The sequence below is a fragment of the Citrus clementina genome, unplaced genomic scaffold (genome assembly GCF_000493195.1).
Source record: "Citrus clementina cultivar Clemenules unplaced genomic scaffold, Citrus_clementina_v1.0 scaffold_2, whole genome shotgun sequence".
In the NCBI taxonomy this organism is placed as follows: Eukaryota; Viridiplantae; Streptophyta; class Magnoliopsida; order Sapindales; family Rutaceae; genus Citrus; species Citrus x clementina.
The window spans coordinates 11,915,180-11,934,976 of NW_006262688.1; the positions used below are offsets into that span (position 1 = coordinate 11,915,180).

Here is a 19,797-nt window from a genome sequence, read left to right on the forward strand (position 1 = left end):
AGAAAATGATTGGGCCATTATTAACAAAATTGCAGCTGCCCCATTGTGTGGTACCCAAAAAGTACAATGATGTGAAACATATAGTGTGACTAAAAAGTAAGATCTATTCTACAGTGCATCCGCTCTATCAATTCAATACAATACATTTTTTTTATAATATTTTATAATACTTTCTAAGGTTTTCTTTGTACAGATCAAATAATGTGTTATATCCTCACATTTACGAATGGGAATTTAAATCTGCTCATATATGTTTTTGGAAGCAGCTCTTGTGTGCTCAGCAGCCCTTGTGTGTTCAATCATCTTCAATCTCAATTGGGCCAACCCAACAAACAATTAGGATCCGTTTGTTCCAAGAGTAAGCCTTTTAACACCCCCTTAACAACTCTAATTAAAATTACCTAAACAACTAAATAGAGTTTATTCATTTCTTATTTTTTGAATGAAAATTAAATAAAACACCTAAATGAATTATTCTCCTAACAAAAATTTTACACCCATGTAATTTCGCAGTTATATTTTTATTTGAAATAAAAAAAAACTTTTTAGAAAAATTATAAGAGTTTAGAGTTATGAAAATATAAACTGTATATTAAGAAGAAAATAATTTAAGATTTTCAGATTTATATGAATTTTACAAATAAAAGCTTTAAAAGTATATATTTATGTAGGATAGAAAATTTTCGTAGAAAATGATTAATTTTGTGATATAGATTAATCTTTTATAAATTAAATTAGGAATATTTTGAGAAATAGAATTTAAAATTAAAGATGATTTTAGACTTTTTAGTGGGGGCGCTAAAATCTTCACTCTTGTCTTGTACCAAATGGGTGTCTGGGTAGTATTTTCGAGAAGTCAAATTGGAACATCTTTTGACCTACGAAAGTGTTAAACCCACACCTTGAGATTTCTTGCAAGTACCAAAAAATTCTTGTGTCTTATAAATTTCTTCATAATGTACAAATAATTACACAAGCAAGTAAAAAAGCTTTTTTTTTTTTGGTGGGTCTGGAGAATTGTTGATCTTTTTTTGGGGAAACCTTAGGTGCAATTGTGGTATCGTATCACAGTTACATACAGTCGTTAGATATCAATAGATCTCATCAATTTAAGTACATCCAACGGCTGGATGCAACTGTAGCACGGTACTACAGTTGCACCATAGCCTGATCCCTCTTTTTGACTGTTTTGACTTCGAAAAATTTAGTGACGGCTAACGACCAATATCCATGAGACATTGAGAACACACACGGAGCTAAAACCACAGCGCAATGCTACAGTGCCTTTCCACTAAATCGCCATCAGCAACCTCATCACTACCAGCTTCGCCGCCAGCGATCGACGTTAATGGTTACCCTCCGGGCTCCCAAGGTAACGGCATCGTTATCATAGACTGGCTGCTTCTGTGTATGTCATATGTTCGTATAAATGAGTGAGTGAATTATGCTAAAGCCGTGAACTGTGATTTGAAATTTATCCCTTGTGGGGCTGTTATATTATTGAAGTAACTAGAAATGGGTGGTTAACAATAGCCTCTATTCTGAAGGTAGGCGACAGGAATGGGGATTTTAATGGGGGCTCATTTTGTCTGTTGTGCAGCAGAAGCATTGAATTCAATGATCACTTATGTTTTACTTTTGGTTCTTGGCTGTTAATTTTTCGTAATTTTTATATGATATAGCAAAATGGGTAGTATTAGGATTTAATTCGGCAAAGAATAGGCTTAGGGGTGAATTTTTACTTTTTGTTTTGATGAAGGTTGAGCGGTTTTCTCTTGTTAATTTGACTCAAGAACAGAAATAGGGGACTACAATAAAGCGAATGTAGACCTTAGCCAGAATTGGGACATTGATTTGCAGCCGATGAGTCATAGGAAATCTTTTATAATATTGGGTTTCATTTTGTTGTCGTTTCTCAAAAATCTTTGTTTTTCTAGGCCGTGATTTCATGTATCTTATGGAAAATGAATGAAAATTATTTCACTGAAACATAATTAATTTTATTTTTATTTTTTTTGTTTTGGTGGTGGCAGGGAATTCAACAGAGGGTTCCCCAGGTGCAAGCATTGAGCCTGCCCCCAATCTTACTCAGGAATACTCTAACACTGTCCAGACCAATTCCTACAATGAGATGTGGTCGAAGATTCATGTTCTTGACCCCAACAACATCAACCACCACAACCACGACCATGACGAAGTCCAAATGCAGATTGAACATATAAATGGAAATGAGGATTCACACCAGCTGCTTGTTTCACAAGTTCTCCAGCCCAACAGAGAGTGCGTAGATGAGGCTCTTCGCCATGCTCGACCTAATACCTTGACCCGCCTTGTCTCTACCTACTTTGACCATAGTGAGAACACCACCAACCTCTGCCTCCTCCTCCACCAAAGCATTTACCGTGCCCGTGAGCTCTATGCTGCTCTCTATGAGCTCTTTGACATTTTCCCCTCTGATCATCACTCCCTGTCTCAATTACAGTGCGACAAGGCTTTTGAAGTCTTCCTCCAATTTGATAGTATTGACAACCCATTTCCCTGTCCTAACTCCCACAACTTCCATGAAATGCGCCGTTGCTTTTCTGAGTTGAAACAACAACTTGACCGTAAACTCCGAAAGTCTCACTCCAGAGTGCGTTTTTTCAGTCGTGCCACCAGTGGTTCCACTCTTTGTGTCATTGGTACTGCTGTGGCAGTTACTATAGCTGCTGCAGCTGTAGCTACTCATGCTCTTGTTGCCATTGTTGCTGCTCCCTTCTGTACTGCTTATTTTTCTCCTGGTCTTGCTAAAAAACAACTTGCCCATGTGGCACAACTTGATGCTGCTAAGAAGGGTATTTACGTGTTAAACAATGATCTTGACACTATTGACCGGCTTGTTGCTCGATTGTATACTGCTGTTGAGGGAGACAAGCAGCTTGTGAGGTTTGGATTGGAGAGGGGTAGAGACAAGCATTCAATTCAAGAGGTGGTGAAACAACTGCAAAGGAACCAACAGAATTTTACAGACCAGCTCAAGGATCTTGAGGAACATATATGCCTTTGCTTCAACACCGTGAACAGGGCAAGGTCGTTACTCCTCCAAGAGATCCATCTTCACCAAAATTGAAGTTCCTAGCCAATTCTGGTGACAATTTTCCTATATATATATATATATATATATATATATATATATTCTCATTATGAAGAATTCCTTAACCCAGCCAAATTTACATGCTTCCCTAACTTGACAAAGGAATAAAACCTTTGCCCCTTTTTTGAAATGGGGCTTTGGGCACTGTGTAATTTGTATATAAATCGGGCTGATGATACTAAAATCTTCAATTGAGAACAGCTGGTTCATTCTTCTACCATCCCTCACTGTCTCCAAAAAATTTACCAAATTGTATTCGACTTATAAAGCTGATTTAATACCATTGTGATGTTCATGTTTATTGAACATTAGAGGCAATTCTTGTATGGTGGGATGTTGTCTTGGATCATGTGCAAGTCTTGTTATTGTCGTCACTGGAAGGAATGTTTGGTACTCAAAGAAATGCTACTGTTTCTTAGCAATAAAGGCAATTGATAAATTTTATTCTAGTCTGAGTATGTGTAACATTCGTATCATTAGCAAATAGCAAATAGGCAAGAATTCTCCCTAAGATAGCTGAACGGAGTTTTTGGGTCTAATTTTGATCTCTTGAATGATCATCATCATGAACAAAGTAGTTTAAATTTTTGCAGGCCATCTTACATTGATGAATTTTGATAGAACAATGTGATTCCTTAGTAGAAAACTGCTGCAAAACATGGAGTGTAAGATTCAAAGTATATTGTTTGATCCCTTGTTTTCGTGTCATCCCCATTATCAAGACTCGAGTGATGCAAGAGGCTAACATATTGCACGAGTTCAATGATCCCCAAAGCTGTGTTTGGTCCTTGTTCTTTACCTTAGTGTAATTTTCATTTCTCGCAAAAGTCAGATAACAAGACTTCACTTGATTAGGCTTGTGCCGGTCTTTTACCTTGCATTAATTTTCATCTCTTGCAAAAGTCAGATAATAAGACTTCACTCGATTAGACCAGTAATTGATTAAACATATTCATTTTCTGATTAATTGTCATCCAATTTGTTTAGCACACACATCGGGTAGAATTCATCCAAAAAAATGGCTTGTAAGGTGTGGGAGTCCGAATACTTATAAACCTACACACCAAGCCTTAGCTTAGCAATATGACACTCAATTGTAGTTCATAACCCATATGCACGTTGGTCATATATGGGGCTAAGTGACTTCACAGATTTCATACAAGGTGAATAGCAGGCTTTCTTCTCAACTCACTTTGTCTGTGAAGAGAGATTTCATCAAAAAATTGGTAAAACTCATTCAAAAGACCGACATATGATGTTAGAAAGACCAAATACCCTATAAATTGCTTAATAAAGTGGTCGCACAATTATTCTCGTATACACAGTACCAATGCAACAGAAAACAGGAAAGGTTCTAAATCCGTGTCTTTCATTTTGCCTCTTAAGTTCTCAACATAACATATTGTTAAATCAGATTTAAAAAAATAAAAAATCAGTGGGAGACTGGGAGTTGATCCAAACGTGACACGTAACCTATGTCGTTGACCGTAGTTACCCAATTTGGATACAAATCTCATAATATGATCTGTCAGTTTGCTTAACATTGAATTTCTCCTATTTATTTTATTTTACAAAAATATAATAATAAGTCTGTCCAAAGTACGATCCAAATCTCAATTGGGCCGAAGCCCCAAAACGACGCGTCGACCTAGTTTCTCTAACGTGCACACAAAGACAATGTCGACAACAAAACAACTGGTTATGTATCGACGCCCCCGTTCTCGTACAAGTAAAGTGCTTACAAATAATCTTCTCGTTCAGTGTTAACGTTGTTCTCCACTGTACTAAGTAAAGCACCACGTCGTGGCTTGGCTCTGTTCTTCAATGAACGTTTGAAGGAAAAAAAAAACAAAGCGAAAGCAAATAAAGTACTTCACTCTTTAGAGTCATTCTGTCTCATAAACAAAGCGAAAGCAACTTACACCAGAAGACACAGTTTCACGACACCGCCTCACAATGCTGCAGTGTCCGTCTATCAATGCTTCGTCAGCAAGTTCATCGATTCCAGGTATTATTCGTTCTTCTATTCTCTGTGCTTCTTCTTTTTTTTTTTTTTTGCATAAATGTGTGAACGAATTTTACTTGACCTGTTACCTGCACTTCCAAATTGGGCAACTCACTTTATTATTTATTTTGGAAGAAACTAGATTTTATTGCCGCCAAGTCCAACTTGGTCTTCTGAACAGAAGAGAAGTTGAATCTGTGTTTGCTTTGGCCTTTTTTTTTTTCGTTTTTTCTTTTGTAAATTTTAAATCCTATCACCAATGGAGAGATTTATAATGATTCTCTGCTAGTGTTTAGTGCCATTACTGCAGGTTGTTAGACCTTAGCGAGAATTAGGGCTTCAGTTCATCACTAATTAAGTCAGGTGTGTGTTTGCTGTTGCTGCGTTGCTCGTCTTGTCTTTAGTACTAACTTAGCAGGGTTGGGGTTTGGTGTTGCTTGACCGTGCTTTGTGGGAGAATTTACAAAATTCATGCAGACTAATCATTGATGGTTTTCTTTTAGGAGCAGCGGGGAATTCAACAGATGGTTCTCCCTCTTCAAGCGTTCAGCAGTCGCCCACTTTTAACCTGACTCAGGCATACCTATCCATTCAAACCACTTCCTACCATGAAATATTGTCCAGAATCCGCATTCTTGACCCCCATTACAGGAACCATGATCAAAACCAAGTTGAACAGCAGGTTGAAGAAATAAATGAAGATAAGGATCCAGACCAACTGCTTCTGTCACAGCTTCTCCTTCCCAACAGAGAATCTGTTAAAGAGGCTCTTCGCCTTGTAAAGGTTAATTCCCTCTCTGACCTTTTCTCTACCTCCTTTGACCATAGCGAGAAAACCACCAACCTCTGCCTCCAACTCCTCAAAAGCCTCTTTTGTATACGTACTCTCTATGCACCTGTCTGTGAGCTCCTTGACAATTTTCCTCTTGATCATCACTCGGTCACCCAATCGCAATGTGATAATGCTTTTGAAGTCTTCCTCCAATTTGACAGTCTTCACAACCCTTTTCACTCCCCTGACTCCCGCAAATTTCATGAAACGCACCGTTGCTTTTCTGATTTGAAACAAAAACTTGACAAGAATCTTCAAAAATCTCGTTCCAGAGTTTGTTTTCTTCGGTACGCTACTGCTGGCTCTTCCGTTTGCATCATTGGCACGGCTGTGGGAGTTACGATAGCTACTGTGGGTGTTGCTACTCATGTGATTTTTGCCATCTTTGCTGGTCCATTATGTACTGCTTGTTTTCCTCGTGCTCTTACTAAGAAGGAGCTTGCCAATGCGGCACAACTTGATGCTGCTAGGAAGGGTGCTTACGTGCTAAACAAATGTCTGGATACAATTGACCGTCTTGTTGCTCGACTGTGTACTGCCATTGAGGGAGACAAGCAGCTGGTACGGCTGGGATTGGGGGGAGGAAAAGAAAAGCATTCCATTCAAGAGGTGGTGAAACAGCTAAGAAAGAACCAGCCTAATTTTGCAAGCCTGCTCAAGGATCTTGAGGAACATATATGCCTTTGCTTTAAGACCGTCATTTGGGCAAGGACTTTGCTTTTAGATGAGATCAACCCTCACCAGACCCCTTGTCCCTAACCAAATTTTAAATGATTTTTCTAGCCATATTGACAGAAAAGATTTACACTCTCAAATACGTATGATTCCTTAACCCATTTTAACCTGCTCACCAACCTTGACAAAGAAGTTAAATCTTTGCTACTTCTTTTGCTCCTGATTTATAGATGATACTTCAGGCTGCCAATGCTAAAACCTTCAAGCGAGAGGACCTGGTTCAATTCTTCAACCGTCCCTTTCACGTTCTCCAAAATTCTTTTAATTTTAATTAAATCATTCTAGGAACGTGATTCAAATTGAAATATATTATGTATTCTCATTTGTATTTGATGATGGTGATTCTTTCTTCTCGTGCTAGTCTGGGATCTTGTATGAGATGGTATTTACATTTACGCCGCAAGTTCATTAATTATATCATTCTTTCCTCTTATTATTCTTAGCATTCTGAAGTCGCTAATTCTCATCATGTCCGGAGCAGGGTTCAAGTTTCTGATAGTGTTCTCAATTATGAATGCAGGACCTTTGCTAAACTGATACAAGGGAATTTCCAGCAAGAATGGTGGCCTACATCTTTGAACTTAATAATTTCTCATTAAAATCTTGATTTCTTTTGTCAATCTATGATGTTATTAATCTTCATTCTTCATTTATGTGCTGGAGGCGTATAGCTTCCGTTCTAATTAACAATTTAAGTTTGGCACCTTTTAGCTCTTGAGAAAAGTTACACATTTGGATAGATTCACTGTGATGCAGCCAAGTGTTACACGGTTCAATAGGAAAAGTGCAAAATTCTGAACTAGAGTTCCCCCTTCCTCAACCTAGATTGTATATGAGATTAATTTTGATGATCTTCAATGCTGTAAATTTCACATTCCAAATTTGTTTGTGAAAATTGTTTTTGATAATATTTGGATTTCTCCTAGTCTTTCTCACTATGGACCTAGCGAAGCCCATAGGCTAGGCCTACCAAATACCGAATGTGGGTCGGGTCATTTTCGTCCAATCCCAAACTACCCAAAAAAACCAAAAAAAAAAAAAAAAATTCGACGCTCAATTTCCAGGACTTGTCGTGAAATCCCCAATGTCGTTGTGAACTGAAGAGGCGTGCTTCAACTCCCTCCGTTTCTCGCCGTCGGTCAACAGAAGGCCAACGAGAAATTGGCATTTTGGTATGAATTCGTGATTGATAGCTTGTTTTGGAACTGTTTATAGATTATTTAAATGAATTTCTTTGGAGTGAAATATTTAATGAGAAATTTAAGTTCATTAATTTTTGTAGAAAATTGCCCTGGTCTGTTCATTTAAAGCTGTTAATTTGCGGCAGTGAACGATTAGTTTCCGCCGTAGTAATTGTTGTTTCAAGTCGTTGTCGTGAAAACACGACGGGAATCTGAAACTCTCGACGGAAGTGTTTCTTTCACCATGTTGGCGTGAAGTTCACCCTGGTATTTGGAAACATCCTAATTTCTAAGGATTTCATGGTAGTTTGAGGGCAATATTATTGTTAAGCGCACAGTTTTAATTAGTTGAGAGAGTATCGTTTCCAGTTTTCAGAGGATGGCCCCAAAATTGCAAACCAAGATAAAGGAATCAGAGTTTTTCCCAGGAAAAATCACTTGTCTTTCAACGCTTCGTCCGATAGAAAACATTAAGTTGAAGCTAACGGAGCGTCAGGAGAAAATATTTAAGAACTCTTGCTTTGGACATTTTATTGATATGAAAGAGGTGCAATTTTCGTCTCACCTTTGCCATAAAATGTTGCTCCGTGAGGTGAGCTCTAATGATTACGAGATGCATTTTCTTGTGGGAGGAAGTGAAGGTAGATTTTCTATGAAAGAGTTTGCTTTAATTACTGGACTGAATTGTGGGAAATATCCGAGACTTGATATATCACAGAAGGATGAGGATGAGACGGTATGCGATGCATTGTTAAATGGGGAGACTAGATTCACAAATCAACAATTGGAAAAGGCCTTCTTGGCTGCTGATACAGCTAACGACATGCAAATGGTAAAATTGGCCATGTTATATTTCTTGGAGTGTGTGTTGCTTGGGAAAGAAAGAAAGGTACTTATAGATACTTCCCACATACACATGGTCGATCATTTTGAAACCTTTAACAATTTTCCATGGGGTCGGAAATCTTTTAATGTTACACTGAGTGGTATGAGAAGGGCCTTGAAAAATCGTGTGCAGAAATTTCAGGCCAAACAAGCTACGAAACCCACGCACAAAGAAGAGAAGTATAGTTTGCTTGGATTCCCTTATTCCTTTCAAGTAAGCAAATCTACTTTTTAATTTGTTGATCTTGTAAATATGTTTAAGATGACGAAATCAATTTTTCATATGAACAGGTTTGGGCTTATGAGGCAATTTCGGTTTTGACACCAACTTTTGCACAGAAAGAGGGGCATGCACTTCCTCGAATATTAAATTGGAAGGCCATGTCTATACCTAAAGAAACTCAATTGGAAAAGGAAGTGTTTTCGAAGAAGACGGTTGGTATTCATCTAGATTGTGGTACAGCTGCTCTGGACAGAGCGTTCACCAACTTCTTTCTCATTTTTCAGGTTAAAGTGTACCAGATGCTTAATCCAACTAAAACTGAAAAGGAAAAGGCATACATGCAGTGTTGGATGCATCTCACTGGTGATAATGTTCAAGAGGCGGTAGCAGAGGATGACAATGAACTGCAACTTCTTGTGTCTGGTGACAAAGATGGACATGGGGAGGAACTTGAAGAGTTAGATGCTTATTCTGATGCACCATCTCAAAAGATATTCTCACCACCCAGACCGCAAAAGGTAATTATTATACATATTTAATTCTTCATTTTAAGTGATTGTTGTCTCTATCATGATTTTAAGTGATGCGTGGTATTACAGAATGCTGAACTTGGAGAAATTAAGAATCAATTGGACCGTTTGGAGGAAAAGGTTGATCAAATATTGCAGCTGTTACTTGCAAAGAAATCCTTGAGGTACCAACCACCATTTCAGTTACAGGTTAGTGCATACAGTAACGTTCATTGTTGTTGTAGATTAATATTATCCATATGTCCATGATTTCAAGGTCAACTTCAATATATCTTCTATTAAAAAACTTGTGTATACTGGTTTTTATTCAAGATTACAGTCACACTGTCTTTCTTTTCAAAATTATTTTGTCTTGTTATGATGACTTAAATTGACTTTGATTCAGGGACTTGGTAATATTATACTTTACCAACTTTAGAAGTTACTTGCTGTCATGGAGAAATTAGGGATACAGGCCACAAAATTTTCACATTAATATGCAGAGCACAATACCCAAGCTTGTTATTTTAGCAGTTCCATAAACAGGATTGCCAATGCATGTCACAAAAATTTAATTTATTAGTACTTCAAGTAGTGGTCGATAGCTAAGGCCCTTACTCCACTTTTGGTTCTTTAATACGGATGATGGTTTGGGTATATTATGCATCAGCTTTATTGATTTTCCTGCAGGAAAGTGTATATGGGAATAATACTATGAGACGTAAGAGCAAGAAACGAAAGAGGTCAAGCAGGGCCAAAAATGTTGTCATGACAGACATCAGAGGCAATGACCTTGTAGTTTCAGAGAATGGAGGTGATAACCTTGAGATGACGGACAGCTTATAGTTTTTGGCCAGCTGGTAGAGCTTCAATAGTTCATCGCAACTGGAGGACACAGTTCAGCGAGTGAGTTTACCTTATGTATAAAGCTAGATTATAATTAATATTGTGGTAGAATTGTACATGAGGTTTGATTTCTGTGAAAAGGATATTGAAAATTGGTGTTTGTAGCTGTCACTTGAATTTCACAAGCTTTGGTTTTTAGAAGAAAGTATAGCAACAGATTTTCTGATACTTTTGATATCAAGCAACAAGATTGTTTTGCAGATCACGGTACAATCTAAGATTTTCTCAAACGGCGAGTTGATGTTTCCTCCCGCAGGATGCCATCGTTGCCGTAAAGAGTAATGTTTGGTTTGATGGGAAGGAGCAAATGTTTTTATTATTTCAATTTTATTAAATTAAAGACTAATTTAATTTAATAAATTAAAGATTAATAATTTTATTTATTTATTTAGTTTATTCATTATTTTTAACAGATTAGGAAACGGAACCTGTTACTTCTATATAATCGGGAGAAAGTATTAATTGAGAATCTCCTGTGTGTATCAGGAAAACAGTTGGTTAGCCGCATATATATATATATGTCACGTTAAAAGTACAGAAGCAGATATTCTTAGAAAGGAAAGAGGGAGAAAAAAAAAAAAGAAAGAAAGAAAGATCGACAATGCCGTCATTTACAGTTAGGGAAAAGGAAGGTAACCTACAGAAAGCCATTAGAGGTGCGTACGTTATTATTCCCACCAAACCAAGAAGCAAGCGTAAGTGGAAGAAAATGAAAAGCATCATCATCCTGAAAAGAACTGAAAAGAATTACAAGGTGAAGTTGCTTAACCCTGAAGCCCTAAGCCAGAAAATATGGAGTCTCAAGTACTCGAGAGACTACTCTTTCTTGTTCTCGGAGCCGGTGGTGCGAGTGTCGCCGGCGCCACCAATACCATTATTAAAGGACGTCTCGGCAACTGCACAAGGTTCAAGAACGAAGTGGTTCAAGACCAGTGCTCCCGAAATAACCACCGGTAATAAGGGTACTGTTAAAAGCTGTGCTGCCACCATTAGAGGTGACGAAGGTTATTCATGTTTGAATAACAAGCAACGTCGACGTCATTGTTACCAAGATTACAGAGGGAATAGAAGAAGTTCAGTGGAGGCTACCGAGGAAGACGTGAGGGCTCTTCGTTGGATCAAAGAAATCGAAAGGAAAGAGAGTTGGACCAAAGCTTGCAATCCTAAGTGGGAGCCGATGAGATCGGCCAAGTAGATTTTCTTACGTCAAGTTTGTACAGTGTACACATTGCATGAATTCATAATTTTTTCCCTCATTATTTTTCAAGTAATTTCTCATTATTCTATGTACATGTTCCATTGGTATAAATACTCAAGGACTCATAAAGTACAACTCATTTTCAACCAGTTTTTCTTTGAAGTTTTATTCCGTTGCAAGAAATTAAGGAAGGTGAGGAGAGATTTTTCATTTCCTCTGCAATTTCCTTTGTTCAGTTAACAAAGTTAACTAGAAATCAAATTCTTTTCCAACTCTAATTTCCATTATTTGAGGAATTTTTCCGATCGGAAATCAAATTCTTTACCAACTCTAATTTCTATTATTTGAGGCATTTAGTAGTAAATATGAATTCCAAACAATTTAAAATTTTATTTTATTTTATCCTCATTTCATTTTAATTTTCTAATTTTATTTCAAAACAAATTTAAAAGTACTACAAATACAGTGACTATATTATAATACTCTTTTTTAGAAAAAAAGAAAAAAAGAAAAATTGTTAATTATATTAAAAGGATGAGGCAATTTATAAAAAAAAAAATCCAAATAGCGAAAATGATCCAAACAATATAATATGGGCCACAAACCAGATGACCAGAAGAGGACCCGGCCTTCACCCGAAAGTGAATAATTCCGGTTTACCCGGTTCCGAGTTCTGCCATCCCTTCGTCCCATACACGCCTGCTTCCTCTTAAATTTAATGATCCATTAAATCCGACAGTTTTATTATTTTTTTTGAACGAACAAAACCCTAAGCCCTATCAAGGTGGTGGGGCGGTTTTTTCTTATTTTGGGTGGTTAATTAAAAGCGCGAAATCACTGACGGCTGTTGTTGCGAGTTAACAAGAATCAAAGATGAGAGTGAAAAGACAGAAGCGCCATAGAAAGATTGTGAGATTCTACACAGCTTGTTTTGGGTTCAGGCAGCCGTACAAGGTGCTTTGCGACGGCACTTTCGTTCATCACCTCATTGAAAATCGTATTATTCCTGCTGACAATGCCCTCTCCAACGCGCTAGCTGCCCCTGTTAAGCTCTTCACCACCAAGTCTGTTCTTGTTTGTATATCTTTTTTTTCTTTTTTATATATGTATATATTTGCTTATTCTGCTATTCTGTATCTATTTAATTCCGAAAAATATTACATTTATATAGTTCTGTTTTAATTGATAGGTGTGTGATTGATGAGTTGAAGAGACTTGGGCAGTCTCATTCTGAAGCTGTCGAGGCGGCATATAAAGTTGCAATTGCTAGGTTAGCTTCTCTATTACTCTTATGCATTTTACTAGACAGTTTGAGTGTAATCAATTCAACTATGTTCAAGATTCCTTTTCACAAGAATTCTCATGGTGTAATGTTTTCGACGAGGATAGTTTATTTATTTTAGTGGGGTTTAGTGATTCACCGTTCAAATTGGTTATTCTCGTTTTGCATTTATTAGGAGATGATTCAGTTTTTATTGTATTTATAATTGAATTAACTTTCAATGTCAGATGTGAGCACGAGAAATTGAAGAGTGCTGATGCTTGCCTCATGGAGGTCATTGGAGAAAAAAATCCCGAGCACTTCTTTGTTGCCACTCAGGATGTTGATTTGCGAAAGAAACTTCAGGAGGTTCGTATTGTAGTTGTCATATTCTGTTGTTCATCAATTGCTCTTGGTATCTTGTTGGTTGAGCATCGTGGTTTCTTGAACTCCTGTTACTTATGGCAGGTGCCAGGTGTTCCTCTTATTTTTGGCTTGCGGAATGCTCTTTTGCTTGAGCCACCATCTTCATTTCAACGCAAATTCGTCAAAACTTCTGAAGAAGCTCGATCTTGTATGACTAAGTCGGAATTTAAGAAGTTAAAAAAGAGCACCAAGAACATTTTGGAAACCAAGGAAATAGGGGATTCATCTAACAAAAATGAAGAGTTAGAAAATCAGAAGTTAGAGATGCAGGCAGATAAAAAGACACATTATGCAAGAAAGGGAATGGGTGTTAAGGATAGACCCCAATTCAAGAGAAAGAGGGCTAAGGTATATACTTTCTCATTTTCGTTTACACTCTCAACCGAGCAGGACTGATTCATCAGTTTAGTTTTAGCTATTTTCTAGTTGTCCCTATAATCTTGAACCACCACTACTAACAACGCTAACTTGTTTGTTTACATCCACTTAGAAGTTTTGACTATAATCTTGATTCACCAATATAGTTTTCCTTCCTCCAAACTTTTCTACTTTGTGGATTTTTACTAGCTTGGAGGATGATAGAGGTAACTTGTATCGGCTTCTGAAGATTTGATAGCTATTCATGATAAGAAAAATTTATATTCCCAGGTAGTGATTAACATCTTTAAGTGTCGAATGTAGTTGGTTCATATTTTTTGGATTTGCAGTAACTAAATTGACTTATTACTGTTGCAAGTATTCTGCTGACATGTTCACATTCTCATTGCTGCCTCTTTTGGCAATGCTTGTTGAGTTACTTCTATATCATTTGTTTTGCAGGCTCCAAACCCTCTATCATGCAAGAAGAAAAAGAATCATGAAAATCCAAGTACGTCATCTGGGAAGGTGAGGTTACTTTTAGTTTGTCTTCAATACTCGACAATACTTTCCTATACTAGATTAGAAGAGCAATCTCTTATGTGTAGGTAAATGCAGGTTCTGAGTGGAAGTTTGTAATGTCTGAGACATAATAGCCACGCATTATAATTTTTAACTTTAATTAACATGATACTTGGCAGCCTTTCAGTTACTTGATTGAGTCCTTGAAACCCATTGGCTTTAGTTCAAGTAGTGTTTTGCTTGCGATGGTAACTGCTTATGTTTAGTTGCAAGACTATTATAGTATAATTATTTGGTCAAAAGTCGGAGTTGACCGCATCTTTTATCGTCTACGTGTGTCAATCACTCTTAGTTTTTACATTAGTATGTTATTAGATTATTTCAATGATGTTGTTAAAACTGCAAGTGATCTTTGACGGGCTAAGTTTCAATCATTTAAAACGCTGTAGAGACGTAGTAACAGCTAATAATTTGATGTAATGTCGCTCGAGATACATATTGCCATGAATCGAATATTAGGGTTGGTCTGATTTGCATTTGCATAAAATTTTCCGATTTTGTGAAGAGAAAAAAAACATATCTTAAGGAAAGCATATTTGAATGGAAGTTCCCCCCCCCCCCCCCCCCCAACCCCCACCAAAAAAAAAAAAAAACTTTGGCATACACTTTTATGTAAAAACAATAGAAGTATGTGTTTACTTGTGAGATTATATCCAATTTGTTATTCAAAATTTTTTGTTTCTTTGAATTGTTAATCAGATGCTCCCATAGTGTCCTTGGTTTTTCTTGTTTGGTATGTTGGTAATGAGTTTAGTGTTATTGTAAGGAATGTTGGAAGTGATTGAACTGCATGCGGTTCTTCTCTCTGCATTTGCTACTCAACACAGTTGTGTGAAGAGTCCAAGTGTAGTTTTGTACTGTTCCTTAGCCTCTAGTTAAGTGATTTGGCCATGTTATACATTTATAGCTTAGAAGTTTGCAGCTGTTAAATGAAGAGGATAGGCTTACAGGCTGGAATATTTGCACACCATTATATGATGTACGTTCATAGTTGCTGAACTTTTCACTCTAGCAGTTCTATTAAGAGGATCCTGAGGTGCACGCTTAGAAATTTAAATTTATTACTAATGTTAAGGAACACAATGATAGGTAACAAATCTTTGGCCCTTACTATAAGGTCAATTGTGCACAAACTGGTATGTATGTTATCAATCATTAATTTGAGGAAGTTACTGCAGGAAGGTAAAGATGGGAACGCTACATTGAGAAGCAGGAACAGGAAACGAAAGAGGTCGCGTGGAGCCAAAAACCTTGCAGTGACTGAGAGCTGATAGTTTATGCCAGCTGCGGAACAGGAGCTTCAATATTTTGTCTTGGTTGGAGCAAAGAGTTGTGTGAGTTCATTACATTTATGTAGAAGAGTAAACTGTAATTATAATTGTGGCATTCAGTCAAGTTTTAATTTTAAAGCATATTGAAAGCAAGTGCTTTTCTCTGCTGCCCGAAATCAGATCACAAAATTTGACATTTAGAGAAACATATTGTCTCATATTCCGACATGTATGTTGATCGATTCATATATTTCAGAATAGAGAACGAGACCAAGGGTTTTAATTAATTTATCAACTCTCCTGGCAATGGGTAATCCTTTCTTATACACATCATTAAGGCTTTGAAGGCCATTAACTGCCCGCTGCCCAGTTTTTCAATAAATCATTTTCTTGTCCGTTGCAGTAATGATCAAGAGGAGTCACAGAATATAGAATCAAGAGGAATCACAGAATATAGACTATAGGGTGTGGGGTACCAAGTAGGGGTGGGCATAAACCCACAACCCATGAGTTTACCCAAATCTAAACCAAATTAAATGGTTTGGGTTGGGTAAATCATGAAAATGGGTTAAAATGTGGGTTTTATATAGAAAATCATTTTATTATGGGTTGGGTATGGTTTACCCATGGGTCATGGACAAAACCCCAACACTCAAATTTTTCAAATGAAATAAATGAACACAAACAAGTGAAAGGCCACCATTAAATTTTTTACAGCGTGATCAATTGTCAACAATTAAAAAATGAAAATAACATGTAAAAATAAATTTAAATTAAATAAATATTGTTGTAAATAACATAATTTTTTTCTTATTTACAAAAAAAATTCTTCACACATGGAATGATCATCATAGAAAGAGCAGGAGACTCTACTAGTGATCAATAATAACTCGGCTTGGACTAGGTTCGATATGCTAGATGACGGCTAATTTTTGGTCAATAATTGAATGTAATGCCCATATTAGGCCCTGTAAAAAACTTTGCTTACCAGATAATGAAATTAGAACATAAAGCATACACACTATATAATATCATAATGTAAATAAAATTAAGCATATAAGTAGACAACATAACGCAAAACTATCAAAACGATAAATAAAAATAAATATTACATAATTAAATAAATAACAAGTGGCAAAATTTATTATTAGATTGTTAATGCTATGTTTGTGAAAGTTTATTATTAAAGTGTATGTTCTTATTTATTGAGAAATAATAATTTTTGTGATTAAACTTTATTTTGATTTTCTAGTATTCTTTAATTTAAGGATTAAGTTATTGTAAAATTTATAATTTTTATCCACTATATTTTTTATATTTTAATATCAATTTAATAATTAATAACAATTAATAATTATTATAATTTTGATATAATTAAATTTTATCAAAATAAAAATTATTTTGATAATAAAATTCAAACCAAACCCATTTGGGTTGGGTTAAAAATATTTAAGTTGATTTGGGTTGGATCCAAATTTTTATAGTTTAGTTTGGTTTGACTTAAAATCCAACCCATACCCACCCCTAATACCAAGCAAAGGGATTTAAGCCCATTGTGCACATCCGGTACATGGCACGGTGACAAGGATTGGTTAAGGTAGGTAAAAATGCAGCGTGAAATAAAACCCATATACTATACCAGCGGGTTTGACGTCAGTTTAATGACAGCACTGTACTACGAAGTCTTTTTAGGCTTTGCTTAATGATTCCTTTTAAGGTTACCTTCTAGTAATGTTAAACAATCTGGGTTTGCTAGGGAGAGGAAGATGCTGGATTTGAGATAATTGACCTTAGTTAATCTAATGGTTGATATCAATTCTGCGGTCAATCAATATTTTCTTTTGGTGGGTTGGCTAAGCGTCCTATCTATAAGATGTTGAGATTAACTATCGGGTTAAATCACTCATTATGTTTTGGTCCGATCTTAGCAGCAGCTGCATTGACAGATTTGAGCGCCCAAGTTTTCTAGGGAATATGATATCAGCTGACCTCCCATGCGGCCCAAAAGAGAGGTCGCTGAACCTTCCCTTTTGAGGAGAGCCACTGAAGATGGTGTTTGAACGAGACATGCGCAATGTATTTTGCCTCGGTTGGTTTTCTAGGGTCCACGTTTTCAAATTCTCATTGTCAGACTATAGTGCGTCACTCATGACCTATCCTGCAGCTGGCCACCACATCGTCATTGCTGAGTTTGGTGAGCTTATTTTAATCAAATCAATCATTATCAACCAACAACATTTCGTTCCCTACGAAAAACTTCTCTCATTGTAAGAGGCCTGGGCTCATACTATAGTAACAGCAGCATTGGTACTTAATTGATACTAGATATCAGTCTCGCGATCCTATCATGTGGAGTTGTTCCATTCAGCTGGGGGATTTAATAAAGAAAGACTTTTTAAAGTCTACGGTTTAGTTTATCAGACCAACACCCTCCTCCCTCTTAGCTCTCATAAATTTGATGTTTCACATTGTGCCTGGTGAGATTCACTACCATGGTTGTTGTAGTAGTAGTAGGCTGGTGGGACATTGTCGTCCAACTACAAATTACAAATTAATGTAGTAGTATTGTTAAATTAAAAGTTTAAACGATGTTTTCTAGTCTCTAATTATGAATCCGTACTGAGCTTTAAAGGTTGATTTTAATATGTTTTAAATATTACCTAACAAGGAATTTGAAGACGTATGCTGCATATTTTAACTTTTTAAGGACCTAACAAAAGGATTGAATTTCCTAATCTCTCGTCCTTAGTCTTACCAATGATGCTGATTTTTACACGCTATCCATCGATTAATTTCCTAAATGAATCGTTCAAATGCCAAAAGAAGAATGAATGTATTGTGTATGTGGGCTTTACATGAGAGTAATGTTCATATTATAACTCATATTTAATGAGATTATTCTATTGATTTTTATAATCAGATAATTATTAGAATTAATTTACAAATCTTATATAGCACGGTTTAGGATTTTAACCATCTGTAATATTCGCCCACTTTACTCACATTTCGAAAAGAAAAAGACTGTTTTCACTCAAATTAAAAAAAAAAATTCACCTCCACAATATGTTGTGGAGACTCGAACCCATAACTTCACAATTATGAGACTTGAATTCTAACCACTGTACTTGCTTTGCTCTGTTTGGAACAACAACAACAAAATGCAATTTCGGACATGTGAGCGCTGGATTCATTGATTGATCTGGGAGCCCCGTCCTTGTCATCGTTTCTTAATTTATGCTGCTTGAACTGAGGGTACAAGATTTGGACCGTGTCAATGGCACCAACTTTTGTCTGAGTAGAAATGTGTCAGATCATGATTGACGAAATTAAAGAGGTCCACCTGCAATGGCAAGTAATTAAATCCACTCCAATGTTCCACGTCTTCAAATCTTCCATGGCTTCACATGACGCTCCTTTGCTACCCAATCAGTTCACAACGTGTTACCAGTTACTCGTTACTGTTCTACACCCGTGCTTCCTCACAAAATGTATTATTATTATTAAATGTTACGATCATTGCCTTCCGGGTTTGATAAGTTACAACTAAATCGACTTACAGTTTGCTTAGAATAATGTAAAAATAAAATGAATTTCACTGTTTTAGATAGACGTTAACTTACATTATTTATGACTTGGTAAAACTTTTAATGGGGACGTAAAAATTCTTTCACCCCCATGAAGAAAATTAGTCGGAGTCATCTCATCTTATCTTGTAAATACTTATTTATAAAAAGATAGGATAATTTTTTTTCCATATTATTTTTTAACTTTTTGCTATTGTCATGTGGGGTTAAGAATCCAATAGATTCTTGATATTTAATGTCTATAAATTTAAAAAGGAGGAAAATCTTTTGACCATTACTCTCATAAGTTATAATGTTGTGTCACCATCATATTAACAGTATAAATTCTAAAATATTATGTAATCAAAAGTCTCTTACATGTGCTTGTGTAAGAGACTGCATTTTATGAATTATTAAGTTAGATCAATATGTGTTATTTCACCGTGAAATAATGATATTTTATAAAATACAGACGTTTGTGCATTAGAACTTTCGTGACTTCAACACTATCATAAAAGCTTATGAAATGTAATTTTTAATGCCTAAAATGATCTCAACAACCACCGAGTTTATTTTATAGAAAAAACAGTATGAACCAACCTTTCTCCTCCAATTTGCTTACCTGAACTTAAATCCATTTACCTTCCAATCACATAAAACAATCAAGACTCATTGGTAGGGGTCCTGTGAGAACCCTTTGATGCTTGAATTAGTTATTGAATTTATGAGA

At 36.2% G+C, this 19,797-nt stretch overlaps 4 protein-coding genes across 7 annotated transcripts; all 4 read left to right on the forward strand.

The window, feature by feature from the left end:
* Positions 1 to 1,179: 1,179 nt before the first annotated feature.
* On the forward strand, positions 1,180 to 3,535 carry LOC18051928 (UPF0496 protein At3g19330). The gene is made up of 2 exons (XM_006446846.2): positions 1,180 to 1,372; positions 2,034 to 3,535. The coding sequence occupies exons 1-2, from the start codon at positions 1,273 to 1,275 to the stop codon at positions 3,107 to 3,109; spliced, it is 1,176 nt and encodes a 391-aa protein (XP_006446909.1). The 5' UTR covers positions 1,180 to 1,272; the 3' UTR covers positions 3,110 to 3,535.
* Positions 3,536 to 4,745: 1,210 nt separating this feature from the next.
* Positions 4,746 to 6,753, forward strand: LOC18051929 (UPF0496 protein At3g19330). 2 transcript variants are annotated; one of them, XM_006446847.2, is made up of 2 exons: positions 4,746 to 5,141; positions 5,642 to 6,753. In XM_006446847.2, the coding sequence occupies exons 1-2, from the start codon at positions 5,090 to 5,092 to the stop codon at positions 6,727 to 6,729; spliced, it is 1,140 nt and encodes a 379-aa protein (XP_006446910.1). In that variant the 5' UTR covers positions 4,746 to 5,089; the 3' UTR covers positions 6,730 to 6,753. The 2 variants fall into 2 exon arrangements, with proteins under 2 accessions (XP_006446910.1, XP_024046275.1); XM_024190507.1 differs by having other exon boundaries at positions 5,648 to 6,753.
* Positions 6,754 to 8,241: 1,488 nt separating this feature from the next.
* LOC18051930 lies at positions 8,242 to 10,410 on the forward strand. 3 transcript variants are annotated; one of them, XM_006446848.2, is made up of 5 exons: positions 8,242 to 8,985; positions 9,063 to 9,206; positions 9,279 to 9,512; positions 9,594 to 9,713; positions 10,194 to 10,410. In XM_006446848.2, the coding sequence occupies exons 1-5, from the start codon at positions 8,266 to 8,268 to the stop codon at positions 10,347 to 10,349; spliced, it is 1,374 nt and encodes a 457-aa protein (XP_006446911.2). In that variant the 5' UTR covers positions 8,242 to 8,265; the 3' UTR covers positions 10,350 to 10,410. The 3 variants fall into 3 exon arrangements, with proteins under 3 accessions (XP_006446911.2, XP_024046273.1, XP_024046274.1); XM_024190505.1 differs by having other exon boundaries at positions 9,063 to 9,512; XM_024190506.1 differs by having other exon boundaries at positions 9,063 to 9,512; positions 10,174 to 10,287.
* A 1,780-nt stretch (positions 10,411 to 12,190) lies between these two features.
* LOC18051931 (rRNA-processing protein UTP23 homolog) lies at positions 12,191 to 15,801 on the forward strand. Its single transcript, XM_006446849.2, has 6 exons — positions 12,191 to 12,671; positions 12,797 to 12,877; positions 13,117 to 13,237; positions 13,337 to 13,642; positions 14,114 to 14,179; positions 15,412 to 15,801. Exons 1-6 carry the CDS (start codon positions 12,481 to 12,483, stop codon positions 15,502 to 15,504), a joined length of 858 nt encoding a protein of 285 aa, XP_006446912.1. The 5' UTR covers positions 12,191 to 12,480; the 3' UTR covers positions 15,505 to 15,801.
* The last annotated feature ends 3,996 nt before the right edge of the window (positions 15,802 to 19,797 follow it).

Coding starts and splice junctions, on each gene's coding strand:
- LOC18051928 (XM_006446846.2), top strand. CDS start 1,273: ATGCTACAGTGCCTTTCCACTAAATCGCCATCAGCAACCTCATCACTA. Junction 1,373..2,033: donor TTACCCTCCGGGCTCCCAAG/GTAACGGCATCG, acceptor TGGTGGTGGCAG/GGAATTCAACAGAGGGTTCC.
- LOC18051929 (XM_006446847.2), top strand. CDS start 5,090: ATGCTGCAGTGTCCGTCTATCAATGCTTCGTCAGCAAGTTCATCGATT. Junction 5,142..5,641: donor AGCAAGTTCATCGATTCCAG/GTATTATTCGTT, acceptor GTTTTCTTTTAG/GAGCAGCGGGGAATTCAACA.
- LOC18051930 (XM_024190505.1), top strand. CDS start 8,266: ATGGCCCCAAAATTGCAAACCAAGATAAAGGAATCAGAGTTTTTCCCA. Junction 8,986..9,062: donor GATTCCCTTATTCCTTTCAA/GTAAGCAAATCT, acceptor TCATATGAACAG/GTTTGGGCTTATGAGGCAAT. Junction 9,714..10,193: donor AACCACCATTTCAGTTACAG/GTTAGTGCATAC, acceptor ATTTTCCTGCAG/GAAAGTGTATATGGGAATAA.
- LOC18051931 (XM_006446849.2), top strand. CDS start 12,481: ATGAGAGTGAAAAGACAGAAGCGCCATAGAAAGATTGTGAGATTCTAC. Junction 12,672..12,796: donor GTTAAGCTCTTCACCACCAA/GTCTGTTCTTGT, acceptor TTTAATTGATAG/GTGTGTGATTGATGAGTTGA. Junction 12,878..13,116: donor TATAAAGTTGCAATTGCTAG/GTTAGCTTCTCT, acceptor TTTCAATGTCAG/ATGTGAGCACGAGAAATTGA.